Source organism: Eretmochelys imbricata, chromosome 1 (assembly GCF_965152235.1).
Source record: "Eretmochelys imbricata isolate rEreImb1 chromosome 1, rEreImb1.hap1, whole genome shotgun sequence".
Classification (NCBI taxonomy): domain Eukaryota; kingdom Metazoa; phylum Chordata; order Testudines; family Cheloniidae; genus Eretmochelys; species Eretmochelys imbricata.
In genome coordinates, this window is record NC_135572.1 from 149,171,554 (window position 1) to 149,198,086 (window position 26,533).

Sequence of the window (26,533 nt, forward strand, 5' to 3'; positions counted from 1 at the left end):
CACCACGAGGGCCACATGAGGACTAGTACATTGGTCCAAGGGCCGCATCACTGACACCTTTCCATACAACGATACAAAAGTATAGTCAAAGATGAAAAAAATGAAGAGTAATATAGTATGCTATTAAAAGTCAATGTATTAACTTTTTAAAAACTGTAATGCAAAGAGGGGTTTTAATAAAATATAAACACTCAGTAATGCACCTCACTCAAACTACAAAATACACATTTACTTTTAGAATTACTTTGGTTAAAGCCCCTCCCCCCCCCCCGACTCTGCCGCCACCTCACCCCTTCCATGAGGCCCCACCTCTGCCTTGCCTCTTACCACCCCTTCCCTGCCCCCATTCCAACCCCTTCCCCAAATCCCCGCCCCAGCCCCACCTCTTCTCTGCCTCCTCCCCTGAGCGCAGCACGTCCCTGCTTCTCCCCCTCCCTCCTGGAAAGTCCTAAGCGCTAGGAGGTAGGCGAAGGAGCGGGGACGCAGCGTGCTCGGGGCGGGGTGGAGGGTGAGGGGAGCTTGGCTGCCGGTGGAGTTGGCACCTATGGTGGGCTGCAGGAAAGAACTCCGCGGGCTGCATGTTTGAGACTCCTGCTCTAAGGAGTCTGGCTATTCTGAGTGATTTCATGCCAAAGAACTGTACAACATGCATATTTAAGAAACCTTGTAAATATGGAGGAATTCCAAACTGCTTATCTAAATCAGATGTATATACATGTAAGTTATATGCAGTTGAACAACTGCATATTAATTCTGCAGAGGATACAATGTATATAATGTAATCAGTTAATACCAACGCTATAAAACACAGTTTGTTAGTATTATTTCTCTAAAAATTAATCCAGATTATCAGAAGTTACATTTCTAAAATTAAAAACATATACATACACACACACACATATATTCATTGTAATTTCAAGGACAACTAAGTTAGCATTGGACTATCATACAATTATCTTGTAATGCAATCTTGGCGGGGGAGGGAGAGGAGAGAAATCTTGTTAAACATTATTAATCTGTCAATCAAGCTTCTACAGTTGTCATACAGACCAACCAAATAAATGTTACACAGAATAGGAAATATAATAGAAATGATCACCTTTTGTTCTGATTGTTACAATTGTTTATTGGTATGCGTGGCATTTTTTGCTTTTCCGTTACCTTTTCAACCATATTAGAAGATGTAGAATTTTTGTAAGCAGTAATTATTATTAAGAATGCAGGCAAAGTTTTCACTGAGACATTGGGATCTGAAGCAGTTGATACTAATGCTGAAAAAAGACCAGATTAAAAAAAAATCAACTCTTAACTGATCCTAGAAGAAGTGCTGTGTGGTCCCTCCTCTTTCTTTCTTTGTAAATTTTGCATGTGTCTTAGATACACTAGTTTGGACAGATGAACTTTCTGCCAACTATATTGTCAATGAGTAACAAACAAATAAGCTGAAGAACTGTTCTGCTATTCTCATTCCTTCTGTCTCTTGCCTCCCTCCTCTGATTCTGCTGAGTTACCCTATGCAAGACCAATGTGAAATAGCATCTTATCATCCAAGCCTCTTCAAACCCATTTTAACCCACAAATGGACCTCTAGATTAGTAGATGCAAGCTACAGAAAACTAGAGCCCCATGTAAAAGATCCAAACAATGCAGACAGTCATACTTTCAGGAATAATTGAACCTGTAGCCTTAGTTGGGCAGAAGACAATTTCCTTACAAAATTGCTCTCAAGACCCTGCAATGAAAGCTTGCATCTTCTAGGGAATTTGAAAATTGTGTAGTTCAGTGCATAGGGCATCCACCCGTGAAGTCGGTGACCCAGGGTCCAGTCCTCCTGCTCCAATCACTCTTTTACTATTTATCCACAGTGGAACAGGAGGGATTGAGAGAGCCCCACATAAGAGTATCTGATATCTCAGTAGTTAGAGCAACCAGCTAAGATGTGGGAAACCCATTTGTATCTTTTCTCCCCTTCTGGGTAAGAGTGGGGAGTTGAACTTGGCTCTTCCACATCCCCAATGTTGAATGGGACCCAATCCAGTAGCCGGCCTCTGATCGTGCCTTCTAGATTAGGCCCTGCACATGGCTTGGGTGGAGGGACACCTATCTCCCCCCCGTGCATCAATCACTCTGGGACTTAGATATCTGGATGCCTAGAGTGAGGGAGCAGTGCACACCCTCAGATGCAGAAACATAGGCGCCTAGGGAACTTTTCTCCTGAAAACTTAGACACAAAGTGAATTTAGGTGCCTGCATGGGAGTCTTATAGATATCAGTGGAGACAAAACAGACACGTCAGAGCCTAAGCCTAGGATTTAGGCATGTAAGTATCTGTGTGAATCTGGGCCTTCCTGGCTCTAGGAATCATCCTGCTGAGCCCCGGTAATGCTTTCTCAGGCAAATTAGCTGTCAACCAGCCAACTAGGAATTTAATTACTTCCAGGTGGGTCTGCGTTGGCATGTTCTCCCTTACAGGAACCTGTCACAGGTAGGATGGTCCCTGACCCCCTAAAAGGGCCACCCCATGTGACGGGCTGAAATTGTATCTCAACCAAAAGATGGCATCTTCAGCAGCACTGTGCCTCTATCTATTTGTTAATTAATGTCTCTTCAGAGGGACGAATGCCACTTATGGAATCACTAAAACCACTTGCTGCAGCCCGCTGTAAGTTTTCCAATTTCATCCAAATACTGACCAGACACTACTGGCTATGAGAGAGGACTAGATTAAACCTCAAAATGGTATGGTTGCCACCTCTACATACACAGAAAGCGCCGTACTTCACATTACTGGATCAAATACACAGAAATAGATATTATCTATCTTGAAAAAGTATACCATAATCTTTTGCTAACCAAAGTACCTGTCTATTCACACATTGTAGAGTACTTTCATTTAAAAGCAAGTGCAGCTTCTGTAGCCTCTGGAAACATACAGTCTGAGATATTAAGGTTAAACAAATGTTGGCAGTCGTATCTATTGCATATTAAACTAATAATATAGTAAAGATGAACTGAACAATACTGTTCACCAAGATCAAATGCAGCAAGCCTAGTGTGAGAAATAACAATACGTCAACAGTGAAGATCCATCTGATTTCCACACTTCCCAATTACTACATACCTTACTACAAAAAGGGGAAAACAAAACTTACCACCAATCCTGTGATATCACTACAACACTGCTGTCAGTAAAAGGGCCCAAATCAGTTTCCATTGAAATCAATGGACGGTTTGCCATTGACTTCAATAGCAGCAGGACTGGGCCCAATAGGTAGGTTGGGGTCGGGGGGAGGAGACCTTTTGCCCTGGTGCTAATCCTAGTGAGTATTGGTCAATTTATACACTGAATACATGGCAATTACTGTGGTGCCCATAAGCTTTTTGTGTTACCATAAAGACCCAAGAGATTATATATATTATATATATATACCGCCCAGGCGGTAGAAGCAGGGGAGCCCCAGGCCCTTTAAATTGCCTCCAGAGCCCTGCTGCTGGAGCCCTGGGGTAGCAGCTGCAGGGCTCCAGCAGCTATTTAAAGGGCCTGGGGCTCCCCTGCTTCTACCGCCTGGGCCCTTTAAATAGCCACTGGAGCCCCGCCGCCGCTACTCCAGGGCTCCGGGGGTTATTTAAAGGACGGGGGCAGTAAAAGCAGCGGAGCTGCAGGCCGTTTAATAGCCCCCAGAGCCCTGGGGTAGCGGGGGCTCCAGGGGCTATTTAAAGGGCTGGGGCTCCAGCTTCCTCTGCCGCCCCAGTCCTTTAAATAGCCGCTGGAGCCCGCTGCTTCCCCAGGGCTCTGGCGGCTATTTAAAGGGCCAGGTCAGTAGAAGAGGGGAGCCCCGGGCCCTTTATATAGCTCCCGGAGCCCCAGGCTGCTGCTGCTACCCGGGGGGGGGGCACTTACCTTACAGGGTGGGCTGGGGCTGGCTCTGACCCCCTCAACCCCACCCCTGCTGCCCTAGGCCCCGCCCCCTTCGGGGGGCCAGAGCTGGCCCCAGAGTACCGGTAAATCACTCGACTTACTTTCACCCCTGGTGGTGATATATGCAAAATTATTCTGGTCAAAAAGGCTGTCACTTTTGGTAGTGTGATCTACCAATCTACAGTTAACCACAGCTGTACATGATAGGTAAAGGGGAAGTATATTGAATGGTTAATATTATGAAAACTTGATGTACATGCATACGGAGGAACTTGTGATATGCTACTTATAATCTCATTAAAAAATGGAGACATTGTGTGGTTTATAAATCCTGGAACTGAATTACTTTTCAGTGCAGTCTGAAAACCTTCAACAAAATAGGTCTTAGCAGTGCAAAGTGGCTGCCATGTCAGGTGCTCTACAGAGAATCTTTCCTTAACTTTCTTTTATTCCTCGTCTTTGCATTCCATTACTTTAGTTTGAATTTAGCATAGGGATGCACAATTAGATTTTAGTATCTGCCACAATATTTTTGCCTTACATCCAGATTAACAGAGGTTCTCAATTATATATCTCAGATGACCAAATCCATATTTTCCTGCCTAATAGATTTTTGGCTGACATACAAAATATTTCCCAATTTCTTCCTTTTACTTGTCTGAGGAACATAATTTTTACTTATCTGGTCCCATGGAAATATAATCATCTTTGTCTAGAGTACAATCAGAATTCAAGTCAAGCTTTTTGGAGCAGAGCAATCTTAAGTATAAATATGGGAGGCCATCAAATCATCTTTTTCAAGCTTGCCATATAGCAGAAAGTACTTCCCTTAAAATCCACAATGGATTCCACAAACAATTTAAGTTAATTATTCCACTTTTCAGACAAATGTGCTTCTATAAGCAACAGAAGATAAATAGGTAAATTAAATGCAGATTGTACTATATCACTACAGGATGTGATTAAAATCTCTTATATAACATTGATCATCAAGAAAATAAGTATGACAGAAATCTTTGGAAGTTGTATTATCTGTGATCTCCACTTCAAGCAATTTGGAGTTGGGTGGGCCAAGACTAAACGTGGCACAAACATAGCAAAACTGCAGGGACCCCACCTAACCACTCTCTAGGATTGAGGGTACTGTGTTAAAACAAACTACTTGAGCATGGATGAGGCATATTAAAGGGCTATGGAAAAAATGGGACAGAGGGACCAACTTCTGGAGCATTTCAGAGTGATGCTGCCCAGAAAAAAACATTCATTCTATCCCAGTTTCTACTACTGATTGTGATTATTTTTGTTCTCTAATATATCCTGTATTAATGACTCTCTACCTCAGGGCTTGTCTACATGAACACTCAGATTGTGACAAGCTGGGGTGTAAATCTTCCTCACATTAGCTTGCCATAACTCACTCTCTATGTGAACCCTGCTGCCCTGTGCTAAAAGTTCCCTAGTGCAATTTAATCTAATCCTGTTTCAAAGCAGAATAGATGCGGGGCGCACTCACAATATTTTCACCTCATACATACAACTGCACGCATCCCGCAGCAGTGGCTCGGCTCCCTGCTCCCGTCATTGTAACCCAGCACGTAGGGTCTAAGCACCACTCAGGTTTGGTTCTGTGGCCTCTCAGTTATGACAGAGGGGCTGCAGGGCAAAATCTGAATGGCATTATGTCCCAGTGCGCTGGATCTCAATGCCACTCTGTCATAAATATAAAGGGAAGGGTAAACACCTTTAAATCCCTCCTGGCCAGAGGAAAAACCCTTTCACCTGTCAAGGGTTAAGAAGCTAAGATAACCTTGCTGGCACCTGACCAAAATGACCAAAGAAGAGACAAGATACTTTCAAAGCTGGAGGGGTGGGAAACAAAGGGCTCTTCTCTCTGTCTGTGTGTTGTTTTTGCTGGGACCAGAGCAGGAATGCAAGTCAGAACTCCTGTAAAAAGTCAGTAAGCAATCTAGTAGATATGTGTTAGATTCTGTTTTGTTTAAATGGCTGATAAAATAAGTTGTGCTGAATGGAATGTATATTCCCGTTTTTGTGTCTTTTTGTAACTTAAGGTTTAGTTTAGATGGATTCTCTATGTTTTGAATTTGATTACCCCGTAAGGTATTTACCATCCTGATTTTACAGAGGTGATTCTTGTACTTTTTCTTTAATTAAAATTCTTCTTTTAAGATCCTGATTGCTTTTTCATTGTTCTTAAGATCCACGGGTTTGGGTCTGTGTTCACCTATGCAAATTGGTGAGGATTTTTATCAAGCTTTCCCCAGGAAAGGGGGTGTAGGGCTTGGGGGGATTTTGTGGGGAGAGACTTTCCAAGCGGGCTCTTTCCCTGTTATATATTTGTTAGACGCTTGGTGGTGGCAGCAATAAAGTCCTGGGACAAAAGGTAAAATAGTTTGTACCCTGGGGAAGTTTTAACCTAAGCTGTAAAAATAAGTGTAGGGGGTTTTTCATGCAGGTCCCCACATCTGTACCCTTGAGTTCAGAGTGGGGAAGGAACCTTGACACACTCAATTTGGGAACATTCTCAGTGGTGGGTCCCAGAGCAAACTGCTCCTCCTTTTCCCACACTGGGCGGCTTTGCCTCCTGATTAGTGTCCTGCCACAATGTCCATATGGCTGAGAATGCCACTGAGGTAGACTAAAGTGCACTGTGGAGCTTTTAGTGCTTGGTAGGCTAGTGCGAGATACATTTACACCCCAGCTTGCCACGAGCTAAGTGTTGGTATGGACAAGCTCTCATAAGTCATGCTACCACAGCCCTTCCCAGCTATCTGTTTCAAAACTGTATTAGTTTGTGTGTGAAAAGTGTCCACTACAATCCGTTTTTAAGCCTGACCTTCCATGATGCTTACAAGGGAAAAGTGTTGAACTGGGTCAGTGGTAGTCATTATTCCTACCATTATTTTTAATACAATATTTTAATTTGGTCACCAGCAAGACTTCCCTTCTTAATGCTCAACCTTTCGGAAAACAGACTTATTTCTGACTGCTCCACTTCACATAAATTAAAGGAATGGCTATGTCCTTGGTGAGGTGTGGTGTTATGTTGCATGGGGCCTGCTTGGCTTTTGGAGCCCCTGATTAAAATTCCAGCACCAATTTAAAAGGCGGGTTGGAGTAACTTCCCTGTCGCTGCTGCAGTCATCCTCTTTTAAGACATGAATAAACTATTCCTAAGTGGATTTTTATTCCTGGAGCTCAAAGAAATGATTCTGAAAAGCAACATTTTAAAAACTTGGAACATTCCAAAACTGTGATGTCAGTGAGTTTTTAGGAGAGAATAGCCCTGCACTCTAATGATGTATTTCTCTTCTTTGACCTGACTCACAGCTTCTAATTACACTGTACTGGTACCATCAATATGATCAGAATTTTTATCAGGATGAAAAACACAAATATGTCTAGCAACTGCACTTAATATGAATTTGCTTGCCAAATAATGCTGTCTTCTAACTTTATTTTAGTTATAAAAAGATGTTTAAATGGTAGATCAAATAAACAAATTTCCCTTTCTTCTTTTATATGCAACACCCTTTGTGTGGGGGATTTCTTACAATTTAAGAGTGATAAATTTACTGGGAACTGCCAGCAGGTGTTCAATACGAACACAGTACTCCACTTGGAATATCTAAGCTGTCCATAGCACAAACTGCACTACTAATTATGATTTACTTAGCATGTTTTTCTAGTTATAACTAAACTATATATATAATATATATATATATATATATATAATATATATATAATATATATATATATATACACTTTCTTCAACACACTCTACTCTGGAAAGAAGGCTTCATATATTTTGCCATGAAAATGTTATATTGTTTTCTTTATCAATAAAGTGTGATACTTGTTTATATTACAATTGCTGTGAAGTGAAACATGTCACTTTTTTTTCTATAACAGGAATCTTTAAGAATATTTGCTTCCTCCCAATTCCACTTAATAAGTGCCAGATCAATTAACTGAAAAATAAAATAAGAAAGATTTGGTATTTACTAACAGAAATACAACATCTGTAAAACAAATACAATACGACTTGTAAAACAAGACACTTTGGTGCAGAGTGCACAAATAAAACCATTAAATTCCCACATGAACTGTGCAGCATTTAACACTTTTACTCTTTTTCTCATTAAAAAAGGTCACTCCAAATGAATCAATCACACTGTTTTTTGATGTATGCATTGCATTCATTCCCCCCGCAATTTTCTTACTACTCTCTCTCTTTGACATCCAGCTAGGAAGAACAGCTGTGGCACTGCAGATTTACCATTGACAAACAGCATCTAGACTTCTCTGGAAATACTCAGCTCATAACTAACACAGCACCATGCAGCAGCTTAGTGGTACACGGCTGTTCTCAATTCTCATCTTCTTTTTTTCTCATTCCCATTCCCCAGAGCACCAAAACCCTCCTGTTCCTCTTCTCCACACCTTTCCCTACACCAAAACACACGGCGATACTGGAAAATACCATTGTGGATAAAGCTGAATAAAATCATATAGGCTCAGAATCAAGTACAGCAGGATGCCAATCTTTCAGAATGTTGCTTGACCACCATGCTGGCTGTGAAACATTCATTTTTTCATTCTTTGAAATAAAAATACAGCACCTCCATATGGAACCATTAAAAAAATCCTATCCAGAGGACAGGTGGTAGTCAGTAATTAAAAACAAACATAATTAAAATTACTTTTTACATCAGTCTTTCATTTAAATTTCCCAGTATGTCCTGTCTTCTGTATGCTTGTCCTTTAAGACTTAACCCTGCAAACTCTTATGTGTGTACTTATTTTTACATGTGAGAATAGTCCCATTGACTTCAGTAGGTCTACTCCTGTGCATGTTTGAAGGATTATAGACTGTCAGTTCTTTGGGGCGATAACTATCCTTATCCTTGTGTTACGTATAGCAGCACATTCATCTTAATGTAGTGGAAATGTATGACATTTAAAACTGCTTTAAGGGCTCTTGGGCCCTTATGTCACTTGTCTAAAACATCTGTTTATAAAAATAAACAGATTTAAAAACTGAACTAATTGAACCTGAACTCTGCACCTGAGAGTAAGGCTTTTTGTACTGTACTTCATGTATATAGTACATCTAGTGAAGCCAAAATTCTGTCTGAGCTACTACTCTGCAAAAGTAACCCTTTTCTTCTCCTCAATTCTTTTCCCAACCCCTAACCCAATGACCAGCTATCATTCAATTTAAAATACAAGCACTGATAAAAAACATTCCTTTTGTATAATTTTTTTATAAAATGGTCCTATCTGAAAACTAGTGGTACTGTATGAAGACAGGGGAATAAGAAGTTTGTAAGGATTATAGGCCTAACTAAAAGGATTGTAGTTTAAGTTTTCTTTTCAGGAGAATGTTGGCAGTTCCCAAGTGTTGCCTTCCCTGCGGTGTCATACTGGCAATATGCTCTCAATTTAGAACTCAAGATTTAAAAAACTGGATTCACCCCAGCAAGCTAATGGCGGCATAGCATATTATTATTTGGATGATAACTTGAGGGGAATCCCTGTTAAAGAAATAAGAACCATATCCTGGGTACATAAATTTGGAGGCCAAAGGCTGGAGTTTATCTGCCGAGGACATGGTTTTTTCTGAGCTACCAGAAAGAATCCTTAAGTTATTTCTGAAATATGCTCTTACCACTCTCATCCTTTAACTCCTTCCTTTCAATTTCCCAAGATGCTAACTCCACATCCTTCCATCCTAAAGGTCATTACCATTTGGTTTTAAAACTTATAAATACCTCTCCCCTTCAATTCTTTCCTCCTCTTTTCCCTTTTGATCTCTCTCTTTCAACCCTCTGTTTCCCCTCCCTCCTTCTCCCACTGATGTATTGATCTCAGGGACTCCTGGGATCCCCTTATTAAAATCTGCCAAGAAACTGAGGGGAAAGTTAGGTGATTTCCCTGACCAAGATGGAGTTTACTCCCATCTGAATACTACTAAAGAATCCCTGCCAAAGGTGAATTTTCCCTAAAAGTAATATAAATACTGAGAAGGGCAAACACTTTGCCTGTAGATTCAACTAGACAGTTCCAAGTGATTTTTTTTTATAATATATCCCAAGGTAAGATACCTCTCAGACTCACTTATTCAGCTGTTCATCGTGGGATGATATGTAGCCATATCATATATGAGGTTGCAACAGCATTTCTGTGTAAGGCTCAATGTTCAAACTGTTCTAAAATTCACAGGCAGTCAAGATGGGCCTGACAATTATTATGCCACTTCAGAACATAAGGTAAAGTTTGTGATGTAATATTGGTGGTTTTTCACTGTAAAAAGCAAATTTGCCCGGTCAAATTTGGTAAAAAATGTAAGATCTTTTAGATATAAATGCTTATACATATTTATTGGAGAATCCTTAGCAGACAGAGTAAAGAAATTTACTTACTCACTGTCCAGATATTAGCAAGCAACTAGATAGTGCCTTTGTAAATCAGCCACCCAGAGCACAGGGAGAGAATACTCTTATGGACACATCAAATGGATTACTACAAAATCACTTTTTTGACATTAAAATCAAATAAATCCAACAATAACTTTACAGCTTCCTTTTTTACCTCCCTGTCAGCTATGTTCACCACCCAATCCCAAACACCTTTTGCTGAGGTAAGGCCATTCTTGTGACAAGATTCACGTATTCTGCTTTAAGTTTAAAACCGAGTTGGAAGGACTCTTTATTCTCTCAAAGCACTGCTATGTTACCAACTACAAGAGGTGTATCTAAACTCTCTGCTACTGAAAGAAGGCTGCTACAGGAAAACAAGGTGGGTTTCTCTCACAAGCCATGGTGCCAGGTGCCAGCCTGAAGCAAGTCTGAGAAGAAATTTGGACACGGACTCCTCAGTTATTATCAGCTTCCTGTGTTTTTACTGAAAACTAGCATTGAGTTTATATAGGACATCTACCATTCATTTTAAAATATAACTTAAGGTACATCACATTACTCTCATTTTTGGTATAAGCACATCGTCAGCTCTTGTGGATGTAAAGTTGTTCAGGTACTGGGGGAAGTGAACATAACTGAACAAGGTAAGGTAAGGGGGTCAGAGAAATATTTTGTTACACATTTCAGGCCAATAGTATTAACCCAATGATATATCCTTTACAGTAACCATACCCTATCTAAGGAACTCTTGGACCTTTGGTATCAGAATGTATGTGTTATAAGGACCATGGCATTCAACAACAGAGTTCATTTTGATTGTGATACAGTTGCTACCTCATAAACAGGAAGCACTCTCAGGTTATCATTTAAATAAACAGTTGTCACATGGATTCTTGCCTTCTTAAATTTTACAGGGATATAAACATCTAATTTTACTGATCTACAGGCTTAATTTATAAAAATTACATTGATATAATAACAGGATAAATCCATGCCAATTTCTGAATAATGTCTAATATTACATAAACTGGAAAGCAATGTCACATATAATTATTGCTACAAAGACAAACCACAAGGGTAATTAACACAGCTGAGATTTCATATTACCACAAGTGCTAAAGCAGACAGTAAAGTTCATTATTTTCATCTCCCGCATACGGCCATGTATCAATCTAGGCCTCAAGGGAACACATGATGTATTTAAATTAGCTAATAAAACACAACATATAATTACATAACTCCTTGGAGTAACTAGTATGTAAAGTGTGAAAATTCTCCAGAAAGTGTTATAAATGTGCAAATCACCTCAACTATTACACTGCTGTCAGTTCAGACAAATGATGCATGCAAATACATGCTCGTAGAAACAAACATTGCATTATAATGCACAGGTTTAATATAATTACATCATCAGGAAATCAGAATGTGCAGTTACGTTTGACTCCCCATCCCTCAGTGAATGAACTGTTAAGTGCTGAAGGCATATTAACCTTATTTTCTACTCATGAGTTCTGATCTAATGATTTCTGATCAACAGAATCTAAAGGAACACCTCTAAATGTGTGAAGTCCCCAGACAAATTATTTATGTTATAAGAAGTCCTATCCACCCAATGGAACATTAATTTCCCTAGTTGCTTCAAAAAATATTGAGTTTGAGAAAGGATAGCAAAATCTTAGAGGTTAGAGACATGTTCCCTTGATATACTCAAACCATTAGTAACAAGAGAAGAAATAAATATACACTTGACCCTTAAATTTAGGGGTTTTCCAATATTTCTGAAGATAAAATCTTTATCAAAGATGTATTTTTCTACTTAATGTCCTCAAATTATAATGGGCCAAATTCATTTTGTGGGCCAATGGAATTACAAGAGGGAAGAAATAGCCCATTAATTAGCACCCTCTATCATTATTTTCACAGTTCCTAAAACCTCTCTGACACACACTATTTCTGGGTCAACTATACCTCTTTTGTAGTGCAAGTTTGTTTCAACAGATTTTAAAAAGACAATGCTAAAACTTGGAAGTTTCCTGAGAGTCAGTGGAAAAAAACACTACTTGGAAACCTACATTTAGCTTCACATACTGTGGTCTTAATTCATCACTGCTGAGTTCAAAAATCCTGCCTCAAAGCCCCAGTGGCAAAAGTCAGCCTGGGAGACCGAGGGAGCTTAAAAATGGGCACAACTTTTTGGGAAGTGGTTATGGCCCGGATATACATTAAATCAGCACTTCCCTTTACCAGCATTCACTGGTGGAGCTGCAGAAGAGCTTTATTGAACAAATGCCCTACCTACCAGTGGTCCTGAGGGCAAACATTGCCTGTTCTACCTTGAAGTGAACTCCCCCTAACTTCTCTGGGATTGGCTGGCACAGTGAAGTTGAAATTCAGACTTGTCTATCTCTTGTGGCTGTCATGACACTTTCTGTAAAGTGAAGGGGATACTCTTAGTATTGAGGACAACGTTCCCTCTCCAGTTAGTTGTTTAATTTTTCTTCTAGCTTGACTATGTGGCTGAAGTTTCCCTTATTATCTTTTCTACTCCATTCTACACATTAATATCTCCAGCAGAAAAGAATAGCAAAACACCATCACTCTTAAAATCCCATTAGCGTCTGGCCCTTTCTTAAAGCATCTTTTCACACCCACTTGTTTTTGAGCACGTTGCCTGTAACAGTTAATTGGCAAACCTGATGCCCAAACTGGTGTATGAACTAGTGCCTGCTGCAAGTGGCTACTATATTTCTCTGTGCATGATCACAACATTACTAGTGTCTAACTTGCTGTCTTGTAAGTGCTTTGACACATATTCATAGGAAAAGTGTACTGAAAAGCTAGATCTAGATTCAGTTCTATTGCATATTCTCATCTCCTCATGTTTAAAACTTAATTGCCTGTGGCCTGCTGTGGGAGATTTATGCACAAAGCCTCTAACTGACAAGCTTTTGGTTTCAATCATATGTGTCTTAAAACTAGAGCTAGCCAGAAATTGTCTGACAGGACGTTTTTCCACCAAAGAATGCCATTTCATGGAAGCTGAAACATCCCACAGAGATAGTTTGATTTAGACTAAAGTCTATGGAAAACAGGCAGGCTTCCATCAGAAACCTGGCTGGTTTCCTCCCACCTTACCTACCTGGCTCCTCAGCAGCCCACTGGATGGGCTAATGAAGAGCCAAGAGCCTGGAAGCTCTGGGAATCATGGATCCAAAGTTCTCAGGTTTCTCTGCAGCTCACTAGGCAGGCTGACAGGAAGCCAGGAGCCTAGAAGCAAAGGGAACCCCAGCTTCCAAGATCCCAGCTCCTCAGCATCCTGGGTTCCCATGGTCTTTGGCTTAGGGCCAGGCAGCTAAGTGGATTGCCTTGGAGTAGGGGACTGCTGGACTTTCAGGGTCTGTAGCCTTGTGGCACCCAGCCCCAGGATTACCGCAGGCCTGAGGCCCCCAGGGCTCTCCCTTTCATGTAGAACTTTGAAACGTTTGGTTTTCATTCCAAATCAGAATGAAATCAAATTCTGAAATTCTATGCAAAATGCAATTACCTTTCTGTACCACAGCTCTGCTTAAACATTCTTTATACTAGCCCAGGTGTTCCATCTTACATTAATTTAGGAGGGCAGGGGGAGGGGGGAAAGTGTAAGCTGCAACCATCCCCCTACAGAATTAACATGAGATGATCCTCACCAAATGCAGTTCAATTTAATAGGCTGAGCTTTAAAATAAATTAAAGATACAATCTTTATTTGATCATTTTCCATACCTTGTTCACTGTTATGATCAGAGTCACAGCACATGGTAGACTCACTCCATAATAATTGTCTTTGTTTGAAACACTTTAAACTTTCTCCAAAAGAAAAACAAAACGCTTTCATGTTCTGTAAGTTTTGCCTGTCTTCGTTGCTTCATGACAACATCACATAGCAAACATTAAGGGCTCTATTTCTATTCTCAAGAAAATAATCTTCTGGATGGCACTTGAATTTCACTGGAATTGCTAGAAAAGCTAATGTGTTCCCTCCCTCTTTCCCAGTTATTTATTGCTTTATGGATGCTTCCAACTTTCCTTGTCTGCTTGTAAGAGATCCACTTTCATTCACACACTACCCTGGGTTGTATAACTCAAAGGGGAAGAGTAAGAAGTAGAAAAAAGAAGAAAAAAAAAAACAGGTCACAGTTGTGCAATATATACATGTCGTTTTCATTAAATACATCAAATTGAAAAAGCAGCTTTTATAAGGCACTGAAACCTGGCCTGTATGGACTTCAGGGCTCCCTTTTGCCCACTGACATGGGGTCCATCAGCGGAAACCCATGTCTTGCATTTACTAGTCACTGGCCCTTTGGCCATTCACCAACACTGGACACCTGCTGCATGTTGTGACCAGCTGACACTCGTACAATTTCTAATGTTAAAAATTCCTACATCCTGTATCTATTTAATCTGTGTATTACCCTAATCATAATGCTATGAGGAAGGGGGGGGAAAACATTAATCCCCGGCCAATTTGGCCCAGATGGGAAAAGTTACTTCCTGAGCCTTTGAACAGACAATCAGTTAGACAGAGCAACATGAAAACACAGTTCCTATACAATATAACTTATATGGAGGGAGCACGTGTTCTGCTAAAAATGGGGCAAGGAGCCTGGGGGAAAACAAAACAAAACAGGCCAAGCTTTAAAGAAATGATTGTGGGAGGAAAGAGCCAATTGACTTGCACCTCTGTGGTTCTCCAATGGCAATGCCAGGGAAGAGGGGCTTATCCCTATATACATTCCTCCTTCATCCTAAAGCTGTCCGGCAGCTTGCAGATCCAGTCAAGTTTCCCATCCATTAAAACAGCGTGTGACAGTGATAAATATTTACTATCTATACAATTAATTTTAAAGGGAAGGCAGTGTGGAATAATGATCACTGAATTGGGAGTCAGGAGTAGAGCTAGCAGGGAAATTTCTTCATGAAGTTTTTCAGTGAAAAAAGCCAATTCATCATAACCAAAATTTTGCGAAACAAGGTCGGGTTTGACAAAGTTTCCCAACTCACAAAAAACTGAGAAAAAAGTTTTGAAGTTGTCAATACATTTTGTTTTTACAATTTTCAATGAAAAATTCTGGATTTCCTGTTCAAAATGGATTTCCTTTTAAATTTAAACTGAAAAAAAGGTTAAAAATAGATTGAAATAAAAATGTTCCAAATTAGCAAAATGTAACATTAGAATAAACTAATTCTTTTTCATTTTGGGTCATTCAGTTTGTGAATATTTTCAGGATTTTGACTATTCATCCTAATTTGAGATGTGAAAATTTTTTAAATCTTGGAAATTATTCACGTGATAAGAAAAAACATTTCTCGTCCAGCTGTAATCAGGAGTTCCTGCATTGTAATATTGGCTCTGACACTCATGGTCTGCCTTTGGGTAAGTCACTGCACCTTTGATCTCAGCTTCCCTTCTTGCTTCTTCTTACATGGGGATAGTAATGCTTACCAACAAACATCACAGGTTCTTGTGATGATTAGTTCATGTCTATAGATTACTTCACATGCATAACGTGCTGTATGAATTCTAATCACATTATGAAATAACACTGATCAAGTGATGATATGACCTTTGCAGTATGTATCATGTATGCATAATGTTTATAGATAATCATTTATTTGCTATATTGTAAGTCCCTTGGGATAAGGACCATTGTCCTTTCTGTTTTGTAGAGCAACACGTACATTGCTGGCCCACAATAAATAATAAGAATAATTTATTAACTTGCTCATATATTCTTTTTAAGATGATGGTTTGGATTCGTGAACAATGCTATCATCATACCCAGAGAATCAGCTATACGCTATTGAGCGAATAGAAGTGGATGAAGGCTAGCAGTTTGTTCTCCAAATAAGTTCCATACATATTAATGCTTAATTGAATAGAAGAATTACCTTTATCATTTGAGGAATATTCCCAGTCTTTAGATCAGAAATCTGAAATCAATCTCACACATGATAAGTAGTGCAGTACAAAGCAAACACTTGAGCTGTTTCAAAACACAGCCCTGAACTTAAAAGTTAGTGAAACTCAGTCCCTGTCATCTGGTTTGCAGTGCTGCACTACTTTTAAATTAATTATAGGCCACTCTTATAACAATTATGATTTCATGTAATACAGAATCGTGCTAATCACCTTTATCAAAAAGAGTTTTTTCCCTTAAAGCACCCAGCAGGACTTCATTTACCTCAATGAAAATGCCCTGGATTTCAGTATGGGAAAGAACAGGCACTTTCCCACCCTATACCGTTCCTTACATGAGGAGGAAAAAAATTCCAACAAATTTCATAGTGACATCAACCACATTAATTCCATTCAAGAGAAAGACATTTCCTAATCCACTTGTGCTTGCAGCACTCATGAATTATGAGGTTTTTCTGGAGGATTAAACATGCTATGAAGTGGCTGATAAACAGTGATAGGCAAATAGTCTAGCCTAGCCAAAAGTATCATGCTCTAGAGAGAGAGATTGACAGAGAGCTAGAGAAACAAAAAGATATTTCATGAAGATATTTTCCCCCCTTCTACCCATCAGCCTTCACTGAAAGTCAAAAATTACTGCTCCATGGGTGGACAGATATATATGAATCAGTTGGGAGTAAGTGACAATAAAACAGCTGCTGCTGTGCCTTTGCATACTAATGTTTCTTTTTAATATGTAAGAATCACTGCTCTTGCTGCACAGCCAAGATCAAACAGTGAACAGAATGGTGTTTGCATCTTGAAAAGGAAGCAAACAGAGATACTGCTACACATTTTGCCCTTCATATATTGAGAAGACATTTTTTAAAAACATAGCAAAAGCCTTGATGAAAATTCAGACTTATGCCAGTGCAACAATTCCTTTAAAAGACAACTCCCAAGGTTTAAAAAAAATTATTTTAACTTACAATACAGTTATTTCTTATTTCATTTACTCAGTGGGTCTAAAGTTGAGCCGAATATAATGTTAAATGTTTCTTTCTCATATTTTATTGTATGTGCTCTGCTTTCTTCATCCAAGGATGACTCCCTCCACAGTAATTTTAAAAAGCATTGCAGGCTGCAAACATGGTATTTCTGACCAAATATAACTCTATTTCTAATAACTTCAACTATATTTAAGAATAAAATACTAGACTTCTGTTTGCAAGGAACTCTGTTTTAGTGGATGAGCCATTTTTATGTGACATACAAAAGTTACCACGCCAACTTAAATTATTGCTAATATCGCACACAACCTAGAAGTGTAAAAGGAGAACTTGGAATATTTTTTAATTCCAGTAGCAATCAAAAAATAAGATACTTGAGAGTGAAAAGAGATGGACTGTATGGGATATAAATGGTCTAATTCAGTACAGCAGGATCTCCCATTCATAACTACTTCTCAAGGATCATACCAACTAAAGTCAGACATAGAGGAGTGAAAATTTTGAGTATTTTTTAAATAAAAACATTGGATAACCATAATCAACTTTTCAAGCAAAAAAGATTTGATTTCTAAGGAATGCAACATTTCTGACTTTTAAAGTACAGTGTAATGGAGTTTATTAATAATGCATTAGCATTACAATGGAAAAACGAGTTATAGTAGAATAAATAGTATAAAGTGCATTTGAGAAAAAAGGCAACGCTATCTCTAACCTAATGTTATTTATGGAACACAATCTCTGTAATTTTCAATTAATTCACATTTAAATTAATGTACAAACAAATTAACTATTATCGTCTCCAGACTCTGGAGTTTCCAGATTTGGATGTGGGTGAATTTATTACCAAGGTGAAGCTAAAGCACTGTAAGTACATTTTACCATACAGCTCTGCCTTATATACACCACAATAATTTAACAAATCTGTGAACACACATCCCTATTAAGGGAGCACAATGTAAATATAAGTGCCTCAGCCATAGTTTTTCATCTCTAATGATGGATCTTTTCTTATGAAGACTCTCTTAAAAAAAACCAAGAAAACATGCCACCTTCTCTTTCTTAACATTAAAGGTAGAGAAAGCATTTTTTTTTATCCAGGGAAAATAATTGTCTGAAAATTGTATGATCATTAACTATGACAGGCCATCTTCTTTTATTCCAACTGAACACGTTAACAAAAATCAACCAAATGCAAGATTAATATTTTTGAAGTATTTGAAAGTAATGGAGCAAAACTAATTCAGTTAAACAACAGAGAATAAACTAGACACAATATATACAGGATTGCTATAAATATCAGAAATGCATAACAAACACTCATATGTGTCAATAACTCTTACTTTAAGACTCTGCATCAGCACCATAATTAATTTTTCTGCAATATAAAATCTAAATATCTGTTTCAGCAAAGTTTATTTCTGTTTGTTTTAAGTTGTGCTTCAAAACACACAGTATCTCATTCCATGTCTAAATGACTCAGTCACTGAAAGATCAGGATGTTAAACAGAATCAGAATGTGTGTCACCCAATTTTTAAAGGAATTCCCCAAAGCAACAATTAAACATCGGTACCACAATCAGTATTATTTTCAATTTCATTTCAGTTTAAAATAAGCTAAACAGCATGCACAAGCACAAAGAAATCATTATCTTGCATTCATGCAGGTCTATGTAGCTAAAACACTTGACTTACCTGCCACTGTTTCATGAGCTCCCGAACCTCTTTCGTGTCCTCTAGTATCCTTTCCTTGTGTGTAGCATCCTGCAGGACATTGGCAGTTGTCTCTGCTTCTGTAAGCCAGGCAAGGAACTTTTCCAGATCCAGGTAGAACTGTTGCAGCAGCCTTAGAGCTGCTTCCAGTTCAGCTTCTCGCTCACTAACCCTGTGCAAGCACAAACAGTCAAATGCAGTACTCACAGAAATCAAAACAAGTGTAGATTTTTTAAAAACAAACAAACCCACAAACCCACAGCAGGTTTTTACTGTACTAATCAAGAGAAGACAATTTGTAGATAAGCTACTATAATGAAAGAAAATGTACATAAGAATGATGCACTATATACTGTATGCCCTTCCATCCCCCAAGCTAATGTTCATCTCTGTCTTTTTGGATGGTGGGAGGAGGTACACAATGACATTTTTCAACTGCAATCTAGAGGAAATGACATTACTTTGGTAAAGAACACCATGTACTATACCTGAAATTTTGGAACTCAAACAAATCAAGGTTAATTCCTTTCAAATATGATCAAAGCTTTTTCACTTATCACGCATAAGCCTGCTGCTGCCTGCAAGCTTGTTTAATTTTTGGAAATCACAAAGTAGTTTTTGGTCACTGAGTGGCAAGGATAGTTTACTGCAATTAATAATTTCTCTAAGTTGCAAGCTTTGGGAGCTGTATTCATCACCTTGTGTCCTAACAATGCAGAAGATGTTCAAAGGGTCATGAAGCTGCTCTACCATATAGAAAGGTCTTACACAAATTATACAATGAAACAACCATAAAAAGATCTATATCAGCTTTTTAATAAAAGATCACCTTTGAAATCTCAAGAATATTTCTCTGCCTTTGGCAAAAACCTAAATTATAACAATTTGGTAAAGAAGAATATTCAAGGACCAAGCGTTCCTGTAATAAAAACCCCTTAGGTATATGGTAAATTTGGTCTGATCCATCAGAACTAGTAGAAAATTTATGTCCTATTTGCACACACAGTTTTTGATTATTAAATTTAGGCTCAAAATGGATTAAAAATTCAAACACCTGCATGTGACACATCACTTATTAATATGTGACTGTCAATTATTAAGCAAAACTATAATTTATTTGGACAGTAACTTTATCATGGGAAGTGCATACTCAGCAATAAACAACTCCTGAAGATCTGATGGCAGCACTGCTCATGCATGAGTTGTTTATTCATCATGGGAGATGTTTTTGCTGAGCACACATTCTTCAGCAGTGTAGTTATTGCTAACACAAGATAGAAGCCTTCTCTTTTGTCTTCACTGCATTAGCTTGGAATGCATGGAATAGGTTCAGAAAGTGTTAACCATTCATAATAAAAGGGTTGAGTCTAAACATTTATCATCTCATAAATATAGTTTAAGGTGTGATAACTGAACACTAGCTCCATATACTGATTGGCAAAGGAAGTTAAGACTAGATCTCTTATACATCAGAATCCTACCGCTGAGGAGACTCTCAAACAATTGCCTCCTACTGTCGATAGATCTGTGTGTGACAGCAAAGCAGCAAAATTCTATATGTATCTTCCCCTATCTGCAGTAAACATATCACCATATGCATCTGATTGTGGGAGGTATTTCCAGAGTTGCACTGCTCAATCGTATGTTCAGTCTTCAACCAATAGCTAGTTTCATATTTGTGCATGATGTTTCAGCATAGCCTACTTTTCCTGGCTAACGAACAGCTATGTGACCTGAATTTACACAACTTTCTACTGATGAGCATTTATGTTTGGGTTGGAAGTCCAAGAGTGATGCAGTTTTCTAGGTAGTCTGAAAGAAAGTTGCACAACAGATTATCCCAGAAATATTTCCCAACATTGTAAATTTCCCACCAATTCACACTGAAATCATGAAATTTCTGTGTGCTAGAGCCAATATTAAATCTTGTTTATTGTCACCAAAAGGTTAGGTTCCTAAAGAACGAAAGGCACAACCTAATACCTAGCTGTTGCTGAACCAGAAAAAACAAGAATTAGGCTGAAAAATAGTTTTAAGGTGCTTTACCCATTTACCATGTTTTTTCATCAAGGATTCTTCCAACTATGAATACAGCCAGGAAACAGAGGGATTTAAAGCAGCCAGTCATAGCTCAGAAGTGTGAGAGCAGCGAATTCAATTCAGTCAAATGACGACAATTTATTAATTCAGAGCTAAAATCCACAATCCATGTTTCACATTTTAAAACATTACTTGTGTCTCTCAACCACCTTGTGACAAAGGTGAGTATAATTATTGAACCCATTTTTGTAATACGGAAAGAGAAAAAATGTTAAATCCCTTGTCTTAGGCTATTCATTCATTCATTTATTATTTCTTCAAGAGATAAAGGACTGTATTCTGATGTCAGTTACATATGTGCAAATCTGGAGTTACTCTCTTTAAATCAATAGAATTATTCCAATTTTACACTGGTATGAGTAGCATCAAAAAGTGGCTCTAAGTGTCCATATGATGATAAAAACAACGAAGAGTCTGTTGGCACCTTAAAGACTAACAGATTTATTTGGGCATAAGCTTTCATGGGTAAAAAAACCCACTTCTTCAGATGCATGGAGTGAAAATTACAGATGCAGGCATTATTATACATGAAGAGAAGGGAGTTACCTTACAAGTGGAGAAACACTGTTGATAGGGCCAATTCAATCAGGGTGGATGTAGTCCACTCCCAACCATTGATGAGGAGGTGTCAATACCAAGAGAGGGAAAGAACATAATGAACAGGTCGGATTATGAACAGGAGGCTGCCAGGCAACTCTCCAACACCACATTCTCCAGGCCACTATCCTCCGATCCCACTGAGGAGTACCAAAAGAAACTACACCATCTACTCAAGAAACTCCCTGCTATAGCACAGGAACAAATCTGCATGGACACACCCCTAGAGCCCCAACCAGGGGTATTCTATCTGCTACCCAAGATCCATAAACCTGGAAACCCTGGATGCCCCATCATTTCAGGCATTGGCACTCTTACAGCAGGATTATCTGGCTATTTGGACTCTCTCCTCAGACCCTACGCTACCAGCACTCCTAGCTATCTTCAAGAACCACCGACTTCCTGAGGAAACTACAACGTATCACTGATCTTCCTGAAAACACCATCCTGGCCACCATGGATGTCGAAGCTCTTTGCACCAATATTCCACACGAGGATGGACTACAAGCTGTCAGGAACAGTATCCTTGATGAGGCCATGGTACACCTGGTGGCTGAGCTTTGTGACTTTGTCCTCACTCACAAACATTTCAGATTTGGGGACAACTTATACCTTCAAGTCAGTGGCACTGCTATGGGTACCCACGTGGCCCCACAGTATGCCATCATTTTTATGTCTGACTAAGGACAACGCTTCCTCAGCTCTCATCCCCTACTGCCCCTCCTATACTTGCGCTACACTGATGACATCTTAATCATATGGACCCACGGGAAGGAGGCCCTTGAAGAATTCCACCTGGATTTCAATAATTTCCACCCCACCATCAACCTCAGCCTGGACCAGCCCACTTCCTGGACACTACAGTGCAAATAAGTGATGGTCACATAAACACCACCCTATATCGGAAACCTACTGACCGCTATACTTACCTACATGCCTCCAGCTTCCATCCAGGACATATCACACAATCCGTTGTCTACAGCCCTTAAGATACAACCAAATTTGCTCCGATCCCTCAGACAGAGAAAACTCTTACAAGATCTTTATCAAGCATTCTCAAAACTACAATACCCACCTGGGGAAGTGAGGAAACAGCTTGACAGAGCGAGATGGGTACCCAGAAGTCGCCTACTATAGGACAGGCCCAACAAGGAAACTAACAGGATGCCACTTAGCCCCCAGCTAAAACCTCTCCAGCATCTGCAACCTATCCTGGAAAACGATCCCTCACTCTCATAGACTTTAGGAGACAGGTCAGTCCTCACTTACAGACAGCCCCCAAACCTGAAGCAAATACTCACCAGCAACTACACACCACACAACAGAAACACTAATCCAGGAACCAATCCCTGTAACAAACCTCATTGCCTACTCTGTCCCCATATCCACTCTAGCGACACCATCAGAGGACCCAACCACATGAGCCACACCATCAGGGACTCATTCACCTGCACATCTACTAATGTGATATATGCCATCATGTGCCAGCAATGCCCCTCTGCCATGTACATTGGCCAAACCGGACAGCCTCTATTATCACTACAAAAGGTTCTCCCCCTTCCCCCTGCTGGTAATAGCTCACCTTAAGTGATCTCTCGTTACAGTGTGTATGGTAACACCCATTGTTTCATGTTCTCTGTGTATATAAATCTCCCCACTGTATTTTCCACTGAATGCATCCGATGAAGTGAGCTGTAGCTCATGAAAGCTTATGCTCAAATAAATTTGTTAGTCTCTAAGGTGCCACAAGTACTCCTTTTCTTTTTATATTTTGAGGCTCTTTGCCACAGTCACAGGTATTGGGGCCAAAAGTGTAGCCCCACTTGAGTATCACATCTCTAGAGCTGCCAACTCCAGTGTGGAATCAATTAAGACAACATCATATAGTCCAGGTCTGATATACACTGGGTGGTAAGTGCTCAACTGGTGTGAGCTGGAGCATACAGTCTACAGGGTCGTTCTCTACTCATTTGCCATTATTGCCTGGTTTGTTTGGGTGACAGTGTGAGAGGGCATAACAGTGGCAAGACAACTTTCTTGTGACATCACTTGACTCAGCTTTGTGTTATAGCAGATGTCTTGCATCTGTGTATTGCCTTATTCACCGAAGATGGAAAAAGACCATGTGGGTTATCCAGTTCTACAGAGCAGGATTCTTCTGTAAATTACGCTTTTTTTAGTGTTTTTTAAATTTAGTTTTAAATATATCATGTAATACAGCTTGCATCACTAGTGGACCACAGTTAGGGCCCAATCCTACAAAAACTAAGCCCATGGTTAAATCTTTGCAAGATCAGAACCTTGCTTTATAATGTGGATCAATTCCCTAACAACCTGAATTTCCTCTGAAACCTGGGACACAGGCATGATTCTAAGTAGAATTAATGTGAACCTCAGCAGATCTGATAAATATAGCTGCATGCTGCAAATAGCATACCAAGGTGTAAAAGAAAAGGAGTTTGTTATTTTCTGCATTGCAGGCTGAAAAGTAGGATCAAAAACTAAAACTGACCCACCGATGTTAATAAATAGGTAATTTTTAATCTAGAACATTTATGAACATGAGCTCAGGTCAAGGGAAAAATAGACCAGATGTAGACATATTGCTGAAGACCGGAATTTATGTTTGATGGAAGCGTCTACACTACAAGAAACAATACCTTCTTTAATTGTACTGGGCTTACAGTGAGATACATGTTAGCTATAAAGAATATTCTGACACTGTTCTGCTATGACTCTCAGAAATCTTAGGGAGCATAATTCTTTGAGCGTGCAAAACCACATGGTTTTCCACAGAGCATACTATTAACTACAAAACCGCTAATATTTTTGCCTTCTAAATATTGGCGCATTTAACATTTTACTTACTCTCTCTATATATAGTAATCGTGACAGGTCACCCTCTCAACTATGGAAGAAATAACACCCAAAAAGATTATTGGAAATGGGATACTTATTTGAAATAGGTTCTCTCTTATTCTCTCTCTCTCTTTTTATTTAAAAAAAAAAATTTAGATCTTTAGATTGCTGATGTGTTTAAAAAGTGTTAACTTTTTAGGTGCTTGCATTGAATTCTTAAATCAGTCATACACAGACTTTACATGAATCGGGGGGGAGGGGGAGAATGACTTACTCTTCAAAACAAAGTCACAACCTTTATCATTTAACAATAATCTCACAAAAATTGGAAATTGAAACTGGAATAGGCATATTCCATGCTGCTTTCTGAAATCTCTGCAGTACATCCATATATTTTAATATAATTGGTTCTTTAAACGGTGATGTATTTGCAAAATAATAAGATTGAAATGTGGAAAGGAAGGCCTCTAAGATGATGAATAAAGCAATTCGGATGTCACATTTAGGATATAATAATGAAAACCACAAGAAAATTATAGGAGAGAGGGAAATACATACTCTGGATGAGGAGTTTAGTGGCATTAAATAAATAATTTAAGACAGGGTGTCCTGGGTTTGTATCATCTAAATATAAGTTTGATTTTATATCAAGTACAAATTATAACAAAGGACGACGGGTGAGGGAGGGAACATTTATTTTCATAGAAGAAGACTGGGCAATCTAAATACTACAACCCGCCCACTTCCTCCACACACACTATTTTGAATTGCTAAAGGCAAAAAACAAACCAAAGAAATGAAAACATGACATTCTGTTAAGATGCCCCTAATTCTTTACTGTCTAACTTGACATGATGATGGCACTACTGCAAACATGGCAAACTGGTAGGAGAAGAGGTAGAGTTTCCACCCCAAGAATCATCTTCAATCCTTCCAGAAAGCAAATCCCCACATCTGCTTTTGAAGTTTTAAGGGCCTGCTCAACCTAAAATCTAAGATTAACGTTTTGAAATTTGGCTGCCAAAGCCCTAGGTGAAACATATGAAAGTTAAAAGCCTGTATTAGGGAAGTGTTTATGTTTCAAATTTAATGCTAGTGAACCCCAATTATCCAAATCACTGGTTATCTGAAATTTGGATGTTCCTCAGATTTACATAGAAACTAATTTGATCTGAAGATGCAATTATCAAATGCTTTAATATCCCTTTCCTACCAAAAGGGGATCCAGATAATTACAGTTTTACTCATATTTCTTTATTGTTTCCTTAATGTGGTTTATTCAATAAAATGTTTTCTACATAATAGTTAATAGCATTTTTAGAGTGGTTTCAGGAATTCCTGCTCTGTGTATATAGAATAAAATAGATGAATGTGTTTCACTTATATTAACAGAATCCAGTAACAGAAGTAAGCACTTCCATTCCAACTTTATTTAAATAGTTTTTTCATTCTTTCAAATGTGCTAAACACAAAGGCTGAAACAAAGGATCATGTTTCTGTGGCATACTCCATCAGAACCCAGAAGAGGAGAAATCTTAAAAATACCACGCAACTCTTAAAAATATTCTTGAGTCACCTTCATTCAACAATACTAAACTTCATACAACACAAAGTACATAAAAACAGCCATACTGGGTCAGACTAATGGTCCACCCAGCCTAGTATCATGTCTTCTGACAGAAGCTAACGCCACAGACTTCAGAAGGAATGAACAGAAAAGATCGCCCCCGTCGCCCATTCCCAGCTTCTGGCAAACAGAGGCTAGAGATACCATTCCTGACCATCCTGGCTAATAGCCATTGATGGACCTATCCTCCACAAACTTACCTAGTTCTTTTTTAAACTCTGTTACAGTCTTGGCCTTCACAACATCCTATGGCAACAAATTCCACAGGTCGACTACACTGTGTCCAAAATACTTCCTTTTGTTTGTTTTAAACATGCTAACTATGAATTTCAT

General features: G+C 39.0%; 1 protein-coding gene across 3 annotated transcripts in view; it reads right to left on the reverse strand.

Annotated features, from left to right (window-relative positions):
• Positions 1-26,533, reverse strand: part of DMD (dystrophin) — a 1,498,644-nt gene that overhangs the window by 371,622 nt on the left and 1,100,489 nt on the right. For all 3 annotated transcript variants that reach the window (XM_077807212.1, XM_077807209.1, XM_077807208.1), the window contains one exon: positions 19,000-19,189. In XM_077807212.1, coding sequence (XP_077663338.1) covers positions 19,000-19,189 — 190 coding nt within the window. The remainder of the gene's footprint in view (positions 1-18,999; positions 19,190-26,533) is intronic.